This window comes from Stegostoma tigrinum, chromosome 11 (genome assembly GCF_030684315.1).
Source record: "Stegostoma tigrinum isolate sSteTig4 chromosome 11, sSteTig4.hap1, whole genome shotgun sequence".
In the NCBI taxonomy this organism is placed as follows: domain Eukaryota; kingdom Metazoa; phylum Chordata; class Chondrichthyes; order Orectolobiformes; family Stegostomatidae; genus Stegostoma; species Stegostoma tigrinum.
The window spans coordinates 26,494,452-26,510,985 of NC_081364.1; the positions used below are offsets into that span (position 1 = coordinate 26,494,452).

Genomic DNA, 16,534 nt, shown 5'->3' on the forward strand with positions numbered 1-16,534 from the left:
ATAGACAAGCTGCAGAGCTGGGCTGAGAGGTGACAAATGGAGTTTAATGCAGACAAGTGTGAGGTGATGCACTTTGGTAGGAGTAACCGGAAGGCAAAGTACTGGGCTAATGGTAAGATTCTTAGTAGTGTAGATGAGCAGAGAGATCTCGGTGTCCATGTACACAGATCCTTGAAAGTTGCCACCCAGGTTGACAGGGCTGTTAAGACGGCACACAGTGTTTTAGCTTTTATTAATAGAGGGATTGAGTTCCGGAACCAAGAGGTTATGCTGCAGCTGTACAAAACTCTGGTGCGGCCGCACTAGGAGTATTGCGTACAGTTCTGGTCACCGCATTATAAGAAGGATGTGGAAGCTTTGGAAAGGGTGCAGAGGAGATTTACTAAGACATTGCCTGATATTTAGGGAAGGTCTTACGAGGAAAGGCTGAGGGACTTGAGGCTGTTTTCGTTAGAGAGAAGAAGGTTGAGAGGTGATTTAATTGAAACATATAAAATAATCAGAGGGTTAGATAGGGTGGATAGGGAGAGCCTTTTTCCTAGGATGGTGACGGCGAGCACGAGGGGGCATAGCTTTAAATTGAGGGGTGAAAGATATAGGACAGATGTCAGAGGTAGTTTCTTTACCTAATCTTGCCATTTCTATTCCTCATTTTCACAGGAACATGTCTCTCCTGCACACTAATCAACCTCTCTTTAAAAGCCTCCCACATGTCAAATGTGGATTTACCTTCAAACAGTTTCTCCCAATCTACATTCCCCAGATCCTGCTGAATCTTGGTATAGTTGGCCTTCCCCCAGTTTAGAACTCTTCCTTTAGGGCCACTCTCATCCTTGTCCATGAGTATTGTAAAACTTACGGAATTGTGGTCGCTATTTCCAAAGTAGTCCCCTACTGTAATATCAACCACCTGGCCGGGTTCATTCCCCAACACCAGGTCCAGTATGGCCCCTTCCCGAGTTGGACTACATACATACTGCGCTAGAAAACCCTCCTGGACACACCTTACAAATTCTGCACCATCTTGTCCCCTAACACTGAGTGAATCCCAATGTTGGGAAAATTAAAATCTCCCATCACCACCACCCTGTTTCTCCTACACCTTTCCATTATCTGTTTACATATTTGTAGCTCTATCTCACGCTCGCTGTTGGGAGGCCTGTCGTACAGCCCCAACAGTGTCACTGCATCCTTCCTATTTCTGAGTTCTACCCATATTGCCTCACTGCTTGAGTCCTCCATGGGGCCCTCCTTCAGTGCGGCTGTGATATTGTCTTTGACCAGTATTGCAATTCCTCCACCCCTTTTACCTCCCTCTCTATCCTGCCTGAAGCAGCGATATCCTGGGACAACTAGTTGCCAATCACGCCCTTCCCTCAATCAAGTCTCAGTAATAGCAATAACATCATACCTCCAGGTACCAATGCAAGCCCTAAGCTCATCTGCCTTATCTACTACACTTCTAGCATTAAAACAAATGCACCTCAGACCACCTGTCACTTTGTGTTCATCTGCTCCCCGATTACTATTCCCTTTAGTCACACTGACTTCATTATCTAGTTCCCTACAGGGTTTCGTTACTACCTCTTTTCTGTCCAATATTTGGTTCCCATCCCCCTGCCACATTAGTTTGAACCTTCCCCCACAGCATTAGCAACAGCACCCCCAAGGACATTGATTCCAGTCTGGCCCAGGTGTAGACCATCCAATTTGTAATAGTCCCACCTTCCCCAGAACCGGTTCCAATGTCCCAAAAATCTGAACCCCTCCCTCCCTGCACCATCTCTCAAGCTACACATTCATCCTGGCTATTCTTTCATTTCTGCACTGACTAGCATGTGGCACTGGTAGCAATCCTGAGATTACTACCTTTGAGGTCCTACTTTTTAACTTGGCTCCTAACTCCCTAAATTCTGCTTGTAGGACCTCATCCCATTTTCTACCTACATCATTGGTGCCTATATGCATCATGACAACTGGCTGTTCACCCTCCCCCTTCAGAATGTTCTGCAGTCGATCGGAGACACCCCTGACCCATGCACCTGGGAGGCAACATACCATTCGGGAGTCTCGTTTTCGACCGCAGAACTGCCTATCTACTCCCCTTACAATTGAATCCCCAATGACTAACACCCTTCTACTCTTTTTTTCCCGCCCTTCTGTACAGCAGAGCCAGCCACAGTGCCGTGAACCTGGCTACTGCTGCCTTCCCCTGGTGAGCCAACTACCCCAACATTATCCAAAACGGAATACCTGTTTTGAAGGGAGATGACTGCAGGGGACACCTGCACTGCGTTCCTGCTCTTCCTCTGCCTTTTGGTCACCCATTCGCTTTCTTCCTCAGCAATCCTAATCTGCAGTGTGACCAATTTGCTAAATGTGCTATCCTCGACCCCCTCAGCATCACGTATGCTCCAAAGTGAGTCCATCTGCAGCTCCAGAGCCATCATACGGTCTAACAAGAGCTGCAGCTGGACACACTTCCCGCACGTGAAGGTGTCAGGGACATCAGCCATATCCTTGAGCTCCCACATTGAGCAAGAGGAGCACAACACGGGTGTGAGATCTCCTGACATTGTTAAACTTAGCTTAGATAAATGAAAAAGGAGTGATAAAAGTTATTGGCAATGACACGATATATATGAAGAAACATGAAATAGAAAAAGCCTTACCTTATCTGCACACCACTGCCCAAATGAATGAAGACCACTCCCACTCGAGGTAGGCTTTTTAAAGTGGGAAAAACCTTACCTTCCCGGCAGCCTCCTGGTACTCTCTGTCTCTATCTTGTTTTCCTCCCGAAAATGAAGTGAGAGATTTTTGGACACCAAAAGCTGGATTGAACAGCCTGATTAAGTTGTGAAATTTCATGATGCAATAGATCCATCTTAGTAAAACAGTCCCCAGATCACATGGTTTTCAGGGCTTTAAGTGCGTGAGTACAGTCAATCCCACTGACACAGAAGGCAGAGTGTAGGCAGACAATTATCAAAATGGGCTACTGAGAAGGTTTGCCTGGTTGCCTGGGACTTTTTTTCATTTATTTTGGAAGTTAAGCTTTATAATCCCTCAAACTACCTGAGTCCAATGTTCCTTCTAAGCCTTGTGGCTGTGCAGCTGCTGAGAAGACCCACGCATGTGACAGCAGCTAATGCATGTCCTCCTCTTGCTCAGAGTTTTTTTTGCAATCAGAATTCAGTCATTGCACAACATTCATATTTTTAATGTTGGCATGTACGTCATGTTTGCTATTAGATATTACTGGCCAGGAAAAAAAAAGGTGCACTAGCAATACATTTTGACACATTAAGTCCAAATTCTATCATACTGCTCACATTTTCACCAAGGGCTAGAATTTCATGCTGTCACAAAGGTATAGGACATGGAATTTTTCAGTTTATTGACTCTACTCCTTTTCCACCACCTCACCTTGTCCCCCTTCTGAGCTTCCTCTGATTGCATGTTTTCCCATTTGTTTTGTTCTCCAGCTGGGATTAACAATAATCTTCCAAACTTTTTAAAGTTGAAGAATCTTTTCAAAGGTTGAGCATTTCCTGTGCACCCAGATCACATGAATTGGAACTAGAACAGGTGCCCTGTCTGCCTGATGCTGTGCTGCTGTATAATGCTGAAGGTGATGCTCCTACAACTCAATGTCCTCACTTTCCTTCTTGGAAGACTGCTGCCACTCTCCCAGTTCCTCAGAGTCCATCGCATCCCGTTGTTGACTACTACAACTGTACAGGGCACATAAGCAGTATATCATATTCAGAATGTGCTTCGAGCCTCCCACTGCCCAACCCCCAAATGCCAAACAGATCCAAGCATCAGAATACCATCTTTCCAAAAGCCTTCACACATTTATGAGTTAAGGACTGAGACATCCCACAGAGGTCTTGAATGGATCTTGGAAGGAACAAGTTGCCTAAATAGTTTTGAGAAGATTTGTAGCTCAAGTTGAGGTTCTGGATGTGAGTTTGCTCGCTGAGTTGGAAGGTTCATTTTTCGACGTTTCGTCACCATTCTAGGTAACATCATCAGTGAGCCTCCGACGAAGCTTCCTATGGATACGTACTTTATAATAGGACAATACAGTTGCAGCATTAGGAAAGTTGCAATTGATATTGATTTTAGTGGGATCAGAGCCGTGTTAATCCCTCAGTGAATCATTTTATGACATTATTCTGACTCTCTTTTAGATATTGACAGGAAAAAATGTTCAGGTGTGTTACAATGCACCTCTGGAGCAGGTGAGACATGAGCCTGGGTCTTTTAGTTCAGAGGTGGGGACGTTACTAAGATGCATCCAATTCCTGCTTGCTTTTAAACCATTCAATCTGACCTTTCTGACAAGGTGAGCCTTTGAAGTCATTCAAGTCTGAGGACCACTTGACCATCATGTTATTGATGTACTCTATAATTACAGACAATTGCGAATGAGTCACAGCCAAACGAGAAATAAATGATAGACTTGACAGAATGACAGACTTTGTGCTGAAATGCAAATGCTGTTGACTCTTTACTGTTCTACACGGGCTACAGAATATAAATGAGGAGATGGATGTGTGCTTGCTGCAGGCTTTTATTATGTATTGAGGCAGAGATTAAAACCATATGCTTGAGCTGCAAAACCAAATTTAAAACTCAATGTTTTTTCTGGTCCCTGCAGGCCCCATTTTAGATATGCATTTCACAGTGTCCAGCACTGATTTACACCAGTGTAAATCTGCCAGATGTTCACGTTTCCAAAATGTTCTCTGTGACTGACCCAACACTTTTGTAACAACAATCAAAAAGACAAATTTTAATGTACATGAAATAAGATGAATCCATTCATAAATAATATTTTAATAAAATTTTCAGATGGGTTTTGTTATTCATCTTGCCAAACGAACAGTCAATGCCATATAATTCTGATGTTTTGAGGAAAGTAATCCGATATCAATAATTTTAAGTACACTTCAATCTATAACTAGGAATAGTCCATTTTGTAGAAAAAAGACAATACCATTGGCTACCCAGACAAGCTTTGTTAGACTTTGTGCAAAACTTTCAATGAAAGAAACTTTATGAGCATATATTTCACAATTTTTAACTGCATTCTAAGTGAATGGATTTGTACGTTAGATAAATGCAATAAAGTGTTGTCTTCACATCAACACTCCTGTCGTTTCATTCACATTTTTACAAATATAGCAAAGTGTTTTACATATCAATTTATATCTTTGATTTTCTTTTCAATTATTCATTCATGAAAAACAGACATTACTTCATCATTTATTGCCCATCTACAGTAGCCCATGAGAAGGTAGTGGTGTGCTACTTCCCTGAATCACTGCAGTCCATATGGTATTGCTGCACCCCATATGCTGTTCAGAAGGGAGTTCCAGGATTCTGACTCAACAGCAGTGAGAAAACAGTGATAAAGTTCCAAGTCAGGATAGTGTGTGTTCTTGAAGGGGAACTTACAAATGATGGTGTCTTTCTAGTTTGCAAAGGTTGTGGGTTTGGATGGTGTTGTTGAAGGAACCTTGGTGAATTGTGCTGTGCATCTTATAAATAGCATACACCATGGTCTTGATGTGTTATTGATGAATGGAGCAAATGTTTAAGATGGTAGATGGAGTGCCAAACAAGCAGGATACTTTGATTTGAATGATATTGAGTTTCTTGAGGGTTGTTAAATCTCCAGTCCAGGTAACTGGAGGGTATTCCATCAGACTCCTGACTAAGTGGCAATTTAGTGCTGCTATGTTTGAAATAATGTGTTTTGGTAAAGTTGACATTAATATTCTCGGTGAGGTGAAAGCACAGGGAGATTTGGATGCTTCAGGAATATAGATTTTCAAAAAGCTGCTTGCGAGATGACAAAGCCACGGAAAATGAAAACAGGATTTGAGGATTTATATTTTACAAGGTTGTAAGGGTGAATGGGTGAATGGGTACAAGGAATGATGGTAAACATCAATGTGATTTACCATGTTTTTGTGATGACCAGTAATTTCATTTCATTTAGCACATCCATAAGATTGTAAGATACAGGAGCAGAATTAAGCCATTCAGCCCACTGAGTCTGTTCCACCATTCAATTATGGATGATATGTCTCTTAATCCCACTCTCCTGCCTTCTCCCTTTAACAAGTGATCCTCTTACCAATCAAGAGCCTATCTCTATCGTAAATAGAGTCAAGAATGTGGCCTCCACAGCCCTCTGTGACAATGAATTTGAAAGTGCATAAGCTCGCACTTTCCCACATTGTATTCCATTTACTACTAGTTTGTTCACTCTTCTAGCCTGTCCAAATCCTTCTGCAGCCTTCCGCTTCCTCAACATTACTGATTCCTCCAACTATCTTGTGTCAGCTGCAAACTTACTGACTGCCTCAGTTCTGTTATCCAAATCATTAATGTATAATGTGAATAGCTGTGCCCAACGCTGACTCCTAAGGAACTCCACTCGTCACCTGCTGGCATCCAAACAAAGACCCCCCCGCCTTTGCCAGTCAGCCAATCCTCTATTTGTGCCAGTACCTTGCCCTTAACACCGTGCGCTCTTACCTTAATTAGCAGCTTCTTGTACAGCACCTCATCAAAGGCCTTCTGATCTATTGTCAAATTGATCACATCCACTAGCTTTCCTTTGTCTAATTTGCTCATTGCCTTCTCAAAGAATTGTATCAGATTTGTCAGGCATGATCTCCCTCAATGAAGCCATGCTGAGTACACTCTAATTTACCGTGCATTTCCAAGTATGCCATATCTCATCTTTAATAATGGACTCTAAAATCTTACCAACAACCGAGACTCATGTGTGCATAGTTTCCTGTCTTCTACCTCCCTTCCTTCGTAAACATGGTGCTACATTAGCCATTTTCTTGTCCTCTGAGACCCTCCATGACTCCAGTGATTCCTGAAAAATTAGCACACAATTCCTCAGCAATCTCCTTCAGACCTATAAAGTGTAGTTCATGGTCCAGGTGATTTATCTATCTTCAGACCTTTTAGCTTCTCTCGTGTTTTCTCCTTAGTGATAGCCACTACACTCACCTCTACCCCCTCTTTGTCTTGAAGATCAAGTGAGTGCATCAGGAATGGATACAAACAGGGTCTTATGATGTAATTAGGATCTTATCGTGATTTTAATTGAATGGGCTGAAAGCACACATTGCTGAGCAAAACTTTGATAGATTGGCACTGTGTGATGATTGAATGCACTACTATAAATGTGAATTTTCAAGAAATGTTTAGAGATTGCTTATTTCTGTTTGTTTTTGTGAGTAAACTCTCACTTGACATTGGTACCATTTTAACTTTATTGCTTTGTTGAAGTAACAGCTGAGAGGATGAGAACCTCACCTATCTCAGAAGGCCAACATTTTTGGATTGCCTCAGGAGCCTATGCTTCACCAGGAAGGCAGTTGCTGTTCGATGTTCACTTCAAATGTCTGTTGGCAAGGGTGCTGGTCCTTCCTTCCCCATGACTGTCCTGAACATTTTCACCTCAGGCTTCTTCCAGGTTATTACTGGAGAATCTCATCCACGTCTTCCAGTCTGTTGTGTACAGTTGCATCAAGTAGGTCCCTAATGCTCAATTTGCCTGGTCCAACCATTACACGACTTCTGTGAAGGATACCAACAATTAGTGTGAGAGGGAATGGGGATCTGCAGCATTGACTGATTTACCCCTTGCTACCTTACGTCCATGGTAAGTATATGCTGTCTGAGGTAGAGAGACCAAAACTGTACATAATGACTGTGGTATTCAAAGGGTGAAGAAAAAAATGTTTCAGGAGCATCATGTCAATCAACAGGGAGGCAGCCTCACCTAACTCATATCCAGCTGAAACGTGATCAGCACAGAAAGCAGTAATCCAGGCGGGTGCCATGATGCTGTCATCTTATGAGTATATCTTTTGAACAACTGTGCTGGAACATAAAATGCTGTCACTCACTTTGTAATGCACTTGTTCCTGGAAATTGTTCATTGAAACTTAGAAACTTTAAATCTAGGAGCAGGAGTAAAATATTTGACCCATCGAGCCTATTTCACCATTCAGTAAGATCCTCTGTCTCAAAGCCTTGCCCTCACTTTCTCTCCAGACCCCTCGATGCCTTTAACATATAAAAATGTTTCAGTCTCTTTCTTGAATATGCTCAATGACTCAGCCTCTTACTGTGACCACTGTCTGAACAAAGAAATGTTTTCTCATCTCAATCCCAAATGCCTACCCCATTTCTTGAGACTGTGATCCCTGGTTCTAGACTTCCCAACCAAAGGAAACATAGAAAATAGGTGCAAGAATAGGCCATTTGGCCTGCACTACTATTCAATATGATCACAGCTGATCATGCAATCTCAGTATCCCACTCCTACTCTCTCTCCATACCCTTTGATCCCTTTAGCCACAAAAGCCACGTCCAGCTCCCTCCTGAATATATCTAAGAAACTGGCCCCAACAGCTTCCTTTGGGTGAGAATTCCACAGTTTCACAACTCTGAGTGTAGGAATTCTTCGTCATGTTAGTCCTGAATGAACCCCTGTGACTCCTAGTTCTGGACTTACACAACATCAGGAACATTCTTCCCACAACTAGCCTATACAGTCCCATCAGGATTAAAGATAACAAGGTGTAGAGCTGGATGAACACTGCAGGCCAAGCAGCATCAGAGGAGCAGGAAGGCTGATGTTTCAGGCCTCGACCAAGTCAGCCTTCCTGCGCCTCTGATGCTGCTTGGCCTGCTGTGCTTGTCTAGCCCTACACCTTGTTATCTCAGATGCTCCAGCATCTGCAGTTCCTACTACCCCATCAGGATTTAATGTGTTTCTCTGAGATTCCCTCCCATCATTCTTCTAAATTCCACCGAAAATAAGCCCAGTTTATCCAGTCTTTCCTCACTTGTCAGTCCTGCCATCCAGGGAATTAGTTCGGTGAACCTTTGCTGGACTCCCTCAATAGCAAGAATGTCCTTCCTCAGACCAGGAGACCAAAACTGCACACAATACTCCCTGCATCTATCTGTCCAGCCCTGTTAGAATTGTATACATTTCAAACAGACCCCCTCTTATTCTTCTAAACGGTAGTGAGTACAAACCCAGGTGAGGCAATCTTTCCATTTGGGTCAGTGCTGCCATCTCTGGTATCTGCCCAGTGAATATTTGGTTCGCTGCTTCCATGGTCCCCTCTGAGGTAGGGAGACTAAAACTGCACATGATAAAAGTGGTGGTAATTTTGAGATAGGAGTAGCATATTACTAATTTTCTTTCTCTTTAAAGGACAACACCATTAAACTATTACTAGCAATTAATTAGTGTTTTGATGTAATGGAGTAAGTTTATCAAAACGCCATTGATGTAAGAACAGATAAACAGAGGATTGTAAATTTTACTAAATGTTACATGACTAACCAAAACTCCAAAACTGAGCTTGAGAAGTGCAACCATTTCACAACCTGGAAGGCACATACCTTGTGGTGAATTCAAATATTTGAAATTCCACTTACAGAGGATGTGCCACCTCTGCTTAACAGTGTGTGGAACTTGGAAGAGGTTTTCCTGTATTTACAGGGTCCTATTAAAAGCATGACTTCACAAATATAAAACAATTCTGCAAATATGTCCAGTTGAACAGACCACCAGCTAAATTCATTCGACAGTTCCTACATAATATAATCAATTCCAATCACAATTTGTGGTTCCTGTTTCATCTCTTTCTTCACTCTTCAGTTTTATCACAGTTGCAAACAAGTTCCTCCCCCACACTTATGTATTTAGCTGCATGGAGCCAAATCAATCTGCAAGTTAAACATCATTGCAAATCTCTCAGTAATTTGAAGGACAGTGTAAATGGAACAAATAACTGGATGACATGCTGTGAATACATGCCCATACCAGTAAAGATGCAAAGATGTTTACTGTACTCCTCAGTATTTTCCCTTGAAGGTCCTTACATTGGGAAACACGTAAAGAGAAGGAAAACAAAAGTCCAAGTTTAGCCTAGCACTGAAATACTGAAGATCAACAGATGACCTGCTTCACAATGCAGCCTGATACGGAAAGGATGGCTGAGAGTGCATTTTTGAGGTACTAGTAATAGTCAGCTACTTGCACTAATTAGGGCTCCAGTTTCAAAATGTATCATCTGTTCAACTCTCAGGTTACCCTGGAGCTTGTCCTTCTAGCAGGGGCGGATCATCAAGGTTGGTGTTCAAATACTGGTCTTACTCCTCCTTTTGCTTCATTTTTTTCATGAATAAATAGAAATCAATTTGTGAGTGGATAGTCAAAAGAAGGATGCTTATGTGTGTGTCTTATGCAATGCTAAGAGGGGGAAGAAGTTAGATGTAAGCAGGCTTGGGTAGTTTTGAAAAAAATGTAAGTGGCTGGAGTACAAAACAATGAAGGAGTCAGCAGAATATTACTCTATGCTGCAAAGGCTTCTCCAAGTGAGAACAGAGGTCTGCCAGTGCTTGCTGTGAAGGGGACAAGCAAGAAGTGGGTGTCGTTTGCACAGAGGTTGAGAGGGCGCTCCTGTATCGATTGTTGAAGGATGTGATACAGTGAAAGAAATCACACAGGGGGAAGAGTGATGGAGAAATGGAGAGCTGTACTCACCTGCGCTGCTTTTGTCAGTTAATTGGAACATTTCTGGCACAGAATTGAGGCTTCAGCGGTAATGTTCCTGGAGCTGAAGATTTCAGCCATCCCTCTCCAGGTGAGGTGTATGTCAATTATTACAATCGTCTGAAAGAGTACATCTCTGCTTTGCCTTACCTCTTCCACAGAGACCTCCAGGGAGGCTTCAGAGCCCTTAGGGACTTTCTGTAACAAATCTTACCATACCAATCTCACAGAACAATCTGCCAGATGGGAATGAAACCTTGCTTTTAGAAATGCATTTCCGCTTTAAATAGGCCTCTGGGGGCTCCCTTGAAATTACAACCAGAAAACGGGTAGGCTTCCTTCCCATTGCTGATGTGATCTGTTGGAAAGCCCTCCAGTCAGATGTTAATGATCCCTAGAATTAAAATACCTGTTATTCATGACTGTTTTTAACTTCCACTATGTTTTTACAGGGTCAGATTTTTAGTGATTTGTCAATTATTCTCCAGAATTCTGATCTTTGTATGTATGATATGCATGACTCATTTTGTAACTTTGTAAGACTTTTGTATTAATATGAAGCATATGTAACAGTCATTCAGAATGCACAATTTAAGCTTGAGCTATGTCCTGATCTCCTTAAACTCAATACATGCTATTCCTCTCTTTCCCTGTTTCCAAAACATGGTGATACTTAACTCTGCAATTTATATTTTGCATGCACGGCAGCCAGTTTTCTTTACCAACAGCTGTCATTGTTGCCACCATGCTAATTTTTGTGGCTTTTTGCAGGAAGAGTATTTTTCAAGCAATATTGGCACACAGACTTTTACTGGATTACAAGAAAAATGTCTCGTCTCTCATGATTGGTAAAGCATTTTTATTGAAAAATAAAATGCTTTGCTGGGGAGACCTGCTTTGATCCCTGAATGTGGCAACATCAAGAAGCATAGTCAAAAAGAACTGCCTACAAACAGAACAATCTTTCTAGTGCAAAAATAGCAAAATAGGATTTTGGCCAGAGTCATAAATATTAGTTTTTCTCCATTCATGAAGAATGGTAAAAAAAGGATAGAACCACCTCTGAACAGACAAACATTTAGAAAAAATGGAATGATGATATCATGCAGAAATACTGTCATTTCTGCCATCACTGCATCAGATGTTACTCAACTTTGCATAAGGTGAATTTTTCTCTCCTGGTGAGTTGGAGAAATAGGGACAAATGATGGGGTGGGTAAAAATATGATGAGTAAAGTAGAGGTGAAGTATGTTGTCCTCTCCAATCTCCTCATCTTCTTCTCCATCATCATTGACTCCAGTCGAACAGGAGAAATTGTGATTTTAGAATTTTATACAGACAGCTGGATCAGACAAAAGAAAAGTTAGTTTCCATGCTCCAGGAAAGATCTGAAAGCCTTGAATCTGGTTAGATACCGACGGTCACTTGCTCTTTAACATCTCTAACTATGAGAGATTTGATGGCTTGTCTCCCGAAGATTGTAGGGTATTTCTTCTTCTTGTGAGTAGCGTTTTGCTGTCAACTATGTGTAGCTGGTGATTCCCAGTTACTAGAGTGAATGGCTTCCTGTGAAGGAAGATAAAACAAGTAGGGACGTGATTTCAACATTGCAAGTAGGCACGGTCACTTTATATGGCAACTTCATTTATATCAGTCAATACTTGGGCTTGTAATCTATACAGTGGGAGTGTTGGTGGATTTGTTCATGTCTGTTCCTCCATAGTTACAACAAAAAACAGAATATCACAGCTAAACAACTTAAGGCTGGTACAGCTTTAAATTGGCTGCAAGGAATGTTCACCGTGAATAGGTATTTTACTTTTGCTCCTGGACTGACCTTGCTAAATTCCTTTGTGTCTCCCAAAGGAGCATAGAGGGCTGGCATTCTGGAACAAATGACAAAAAGACAGACTTGTGTTCATGTAGTATCTTTCACAATCACAAAGCACAAAGTTTGCAGTCAATATTATACTTTTGAAATTAAGTCACTGATATGACATATTTCCCACAAACCACATTGTGACAGCAACTAGATGAACTGTTGATGTGATGTTGATTCTGGAATAAATTTTGATCAGGGTACTGGTCTTCTAATAGTGTAGTAAACCAGTGTAAAATAAACAGGGAGTGACTGCTGCCCGTCCTATTAGCATTCATGCTTAGAATTCTGTAGATTGATGAGGGAATCTCCTAACCATGAATGTTCTAGGATTTCTATGTAGCACCACCAAAGTCTCAGAATCATAGGATTCTGTTCCACAATACACAACTTCCCTACCACATAAAGACGCATACCTATAAATTTGGTCTTATCTGTTCGTTGAATGGGAAATCTTGCTTGAAGATCCCTCTCCAGATAGGAAGCGTCTTAAAGTAGAATTTAATCAGCATAACTCTGACTTAAGCCCTATCTTGTTAATATTTGCAGCATAAAGTTGACCAATATACGATCATCACCATTGGTTACTGATGTCAATCCATCCCTTTGTGCTACGTTATTCCATCCCAATTCTGAGTAAACACAGGACACAGTTGAAATAAACTCCCTGTCTGTTTTATTCAACTTATTACTGTGAGGATGTGTACTTTGTTCAGTTTGATTCATCCCAGTTCTCACCATATATAGTGAGTACCTACTAATATCTGAATTTGTGCTACCTCTAATGAATTGCCCAGAACAGAAACTGGAGGAAGAGCACTGACACTGTAAGACCTAAGTTCACATGAGGAGGGAACTTTTAAATAATTAGTAATGGGTGTGAGAGATAACAAGATTAGAGATGAGATACCAAAGGTTTGATAAGGTCTAGTTAAGCTCATCAAATGTGGTATCAGCTTCAAATGCTTCCTAAAGTTACAGTCAAAATGATCCTTTAAGCCATGTCACATGAGTGATTTTTTAAAAAAAGTCACAATTAAATATACTCTTCTGTGTTTAACCTCATAGGAAATGCTTTGGATGAAGAAGCCAACCACTCCAGGGATCACCTGGCTTCTTCCAGATTCATAACTGCTGCCACACCTTTGGGATCCACAACCCCGACTACATACACCCCAGCTCCATCACAGCATCTCAACTATTCCAGCACAAGCTCAGAGAAAACCACTCACAAGGAAGTAGATGGTAAGTTACAATGAGTCTGAATTTGGAAAATTCAGAAGAATGAGCATGAAGATCTGGGGGTGGAAGGCATGGAAAGTATCATTCCTGCATGGAAGATGGAGAAATGCCTACTCCTGACAAAGAGCTGAGAATTTAAAGGCCTGATGTTGAAGATAGATTGGAGCTATAGAATGAAAAAGCACAGAGCCTGCTTCTTACCTTCTTGTGATCCATTTGCTGCCACTTTAAGACCTGATTCCCAGCCTTCAATGCAGCACTGGTAGCAGAGTTGAATATGTATGATCAATGGTTTGGGGCGAATCAGGATTTAACTGCTGTTGTTTAGCTATCATCAATTACAATCGTGTAGTTCAGGGTTAGATTAAACAACTTTTCAACATTAACGCTGTTTAAGTGATTAATTATCTGCTAAAACTTAAAGGATTGCAGGAGTATCATCATGGGTTGTTATTTTCTCTTGACCACTGACAAAATTGCTTTTCATGGATCGAACATTTCAAAAATGTGCAATCTATGCAACTTTTGATAACACAATTAAGGCAGAAATACGATTCATCTATTTTAATCACAACAACTCGGCTTCACGGGTTTCAAACAAATTCCAGCATAAGACTTATTTGACACTCATCAGTGTGAAATCGGCTACTTCACTCATTATTATGGTGGCTGATTGTGAGTGTGAACATCTTCTAAAATTTAGAGAGGGAGCTTTGTCGTGCATCAAACTGCAAGGAGTCCCTGGTTTACGAATGGGTTCTGTCTAAATTCCATTTGCAAGTTGATTTGTACGAAGTTAGAGCACAATGCAAGACGATGTAAAGCAGCTCTTCATATATACAGGAAATGTTTGTATGTCAGATCTTTAAAATTGCAGCCCTGTATGGGATCACATTCATAAGCACAAGCATTAGAAAGCTGGACATTCGTAATTTGGGGAGCCCCTGTATCCTAATTTTGACCCAGCGGCAGTTTGAATTTCCAGTTCTCTTCCACTGCCAGGACTTCTGCTTGCTATTCTGCCTTACGTGTCACCCATTCTCAAATTCTCAGTGTGTTTTCTTTACAGATACTGGGTATATGACCCACTTTCCATTTTGTCTGGGCTTCTGTTTCATAGGTAGGAATATTTTTGTAACTCAGTTGACACTTCATTAGGAATGCAGGCTGTTTCAGCCAAGGATTGCTCATTTTGTTTTTTCCAATAGGAGTATTGTAGCGGGGGCAAAGAAATGAGAAGAGTGTCAATGAATCTAAAGGGAACTGGCAGGATACCAGGTGGTTATTCTAATTACCCTTGCCCTGTTTCTTCCGATAACATGAGGGGCAACTTTTTTATACAGAGAGTGTACCCTATAAGATAGCCCCTACTGTGTACTTGCCGCCAGTGCCTTCCCAAAAATCTCTATGTATATTGTGTAAGTCAAAGGTCAAACTTATAGTTCTACTATAGGGTCTGTGTCACCAGCTTCTCATCTGCAATTTTCTTTCTCCCCAGCAGTGGCTTTGTCTTTTTGACAAAGTCTAAGATAGCATCTGTGGGCTTCTAACTCTCTAAATGTCTTTCTGTATCTTGGTCACTGCATGTTGTAGATAGTCAGCATTGAAGATGAAGGGAGTGTGCAGAGTGGGGGAAGGGAACACAAATTTGCCAGGTTTGCTGTGTACAAATTTGGACATTGTTGCAGGGGCCACCAACAGTCAAGCAGGTTTCTTCAAAGGCCAACCTTGGTGTTTTGGGATGTTTCCAGACCTCGGCCATCAAATTTCTTTATCTCCAACAAATAACCCATGCTCTGTCTATGCCAGATCATTCCACCCCATGCTCCTACACACTCTCTCAATGGCCCTGCATAACATCTATTCCAACCATAGCCCTATCCAATGGTACCTTATGGCCCCATGCCAACTTATTGCCAGCTTATGCTAACTCACTCACTCACCTTTGCTGTTCTGTCCTCCACACCACTCATGCAAAATCTACCATGGGCAGACATCATGACCAATGTTCAGATCAAGTGAATTTCTAAATATCTATTGTAATCTTTAGTAGACTAAGAGAAAACTCTTGATCATAAATGCCCATTCAAAACATTTAAGTTACATTGGCTCCCAACTCACAACTAGAAGCAAATCAATAAGACAGATGTGTGTTCTTAACATCACATTACAGATGGGTTATTCTCTGAATAATGTCTTTGACGTGTTAAATTGTGAACTTTGCCTCCTATCCCCACCAACTTAGTTTTAGGCTCAAATTAGCCAATTGTGAATAAATATATCATGATGACCTTTGGAGTAACATAACCAAGCAGCAATTGCAATGCTATAAATTTTTAAAATTAAATTATTCTCATTTGGTAAAGGCAATACTTTTAAAAAGAAATTTTGCAGGGCTCCACAGCTGAGTTTTTTTAAAAATGCAAATTGACACAAGCAGGCTGTTTATTAAAAAGTTAAAGGGCTCAGTATTTAATTTCAGTGCTTAACAGCTCTGCCAACCTTATCCAACCTTCAAATACATTTGTAACTCTGCTAAGAATGTTTAATTCTCTCACTTTGGTTTATAGACCTTAGTAAAATGAAAGTATGCTTGTCTGAAACAGCATTACATTTAAGTATCTCTGCTGAATTTGGAGCCCATTCCCAAAATCTGTCCCCCTTTACCCCCTACTTGCCAAAATGAGATCTGTTTGAAAAAGAGGCAGGACTTTAAGATCCAGATCTTGCCTGCCACAAAGTCTCCCTGACTCTGTGAAAATCTGTGTCTTGATTGAAAAGCACACTCGTT

At 41.3% G+C, this 16,534-nt stretch overlaps 1 protein-coding gene across 3 annotated transcripts in view; it reads left to right on the forward strand.

Moving 5' to 3' along the window:
- Positions 1-16,534, forward strand: part of fbln2 (fibulin 2) — a 187,020-nt gene that overhangs the window by 44,816 nt on the left and 125,670 nt on the right. For all 3 annotated transcript variants that reach the window (XM_059649858.1, XM_059649859.1, XM_059649857.1), the window contains one exon: positions 13,570-13,746. In XM_059649858.1, coding sequence (XP_059505841.1) covers positions 13,570-13,746 — 177 coding nt within the window. The remainder of the gene's footprint in view (positions 1-13,569; positions 13,747-16,534) is intronic.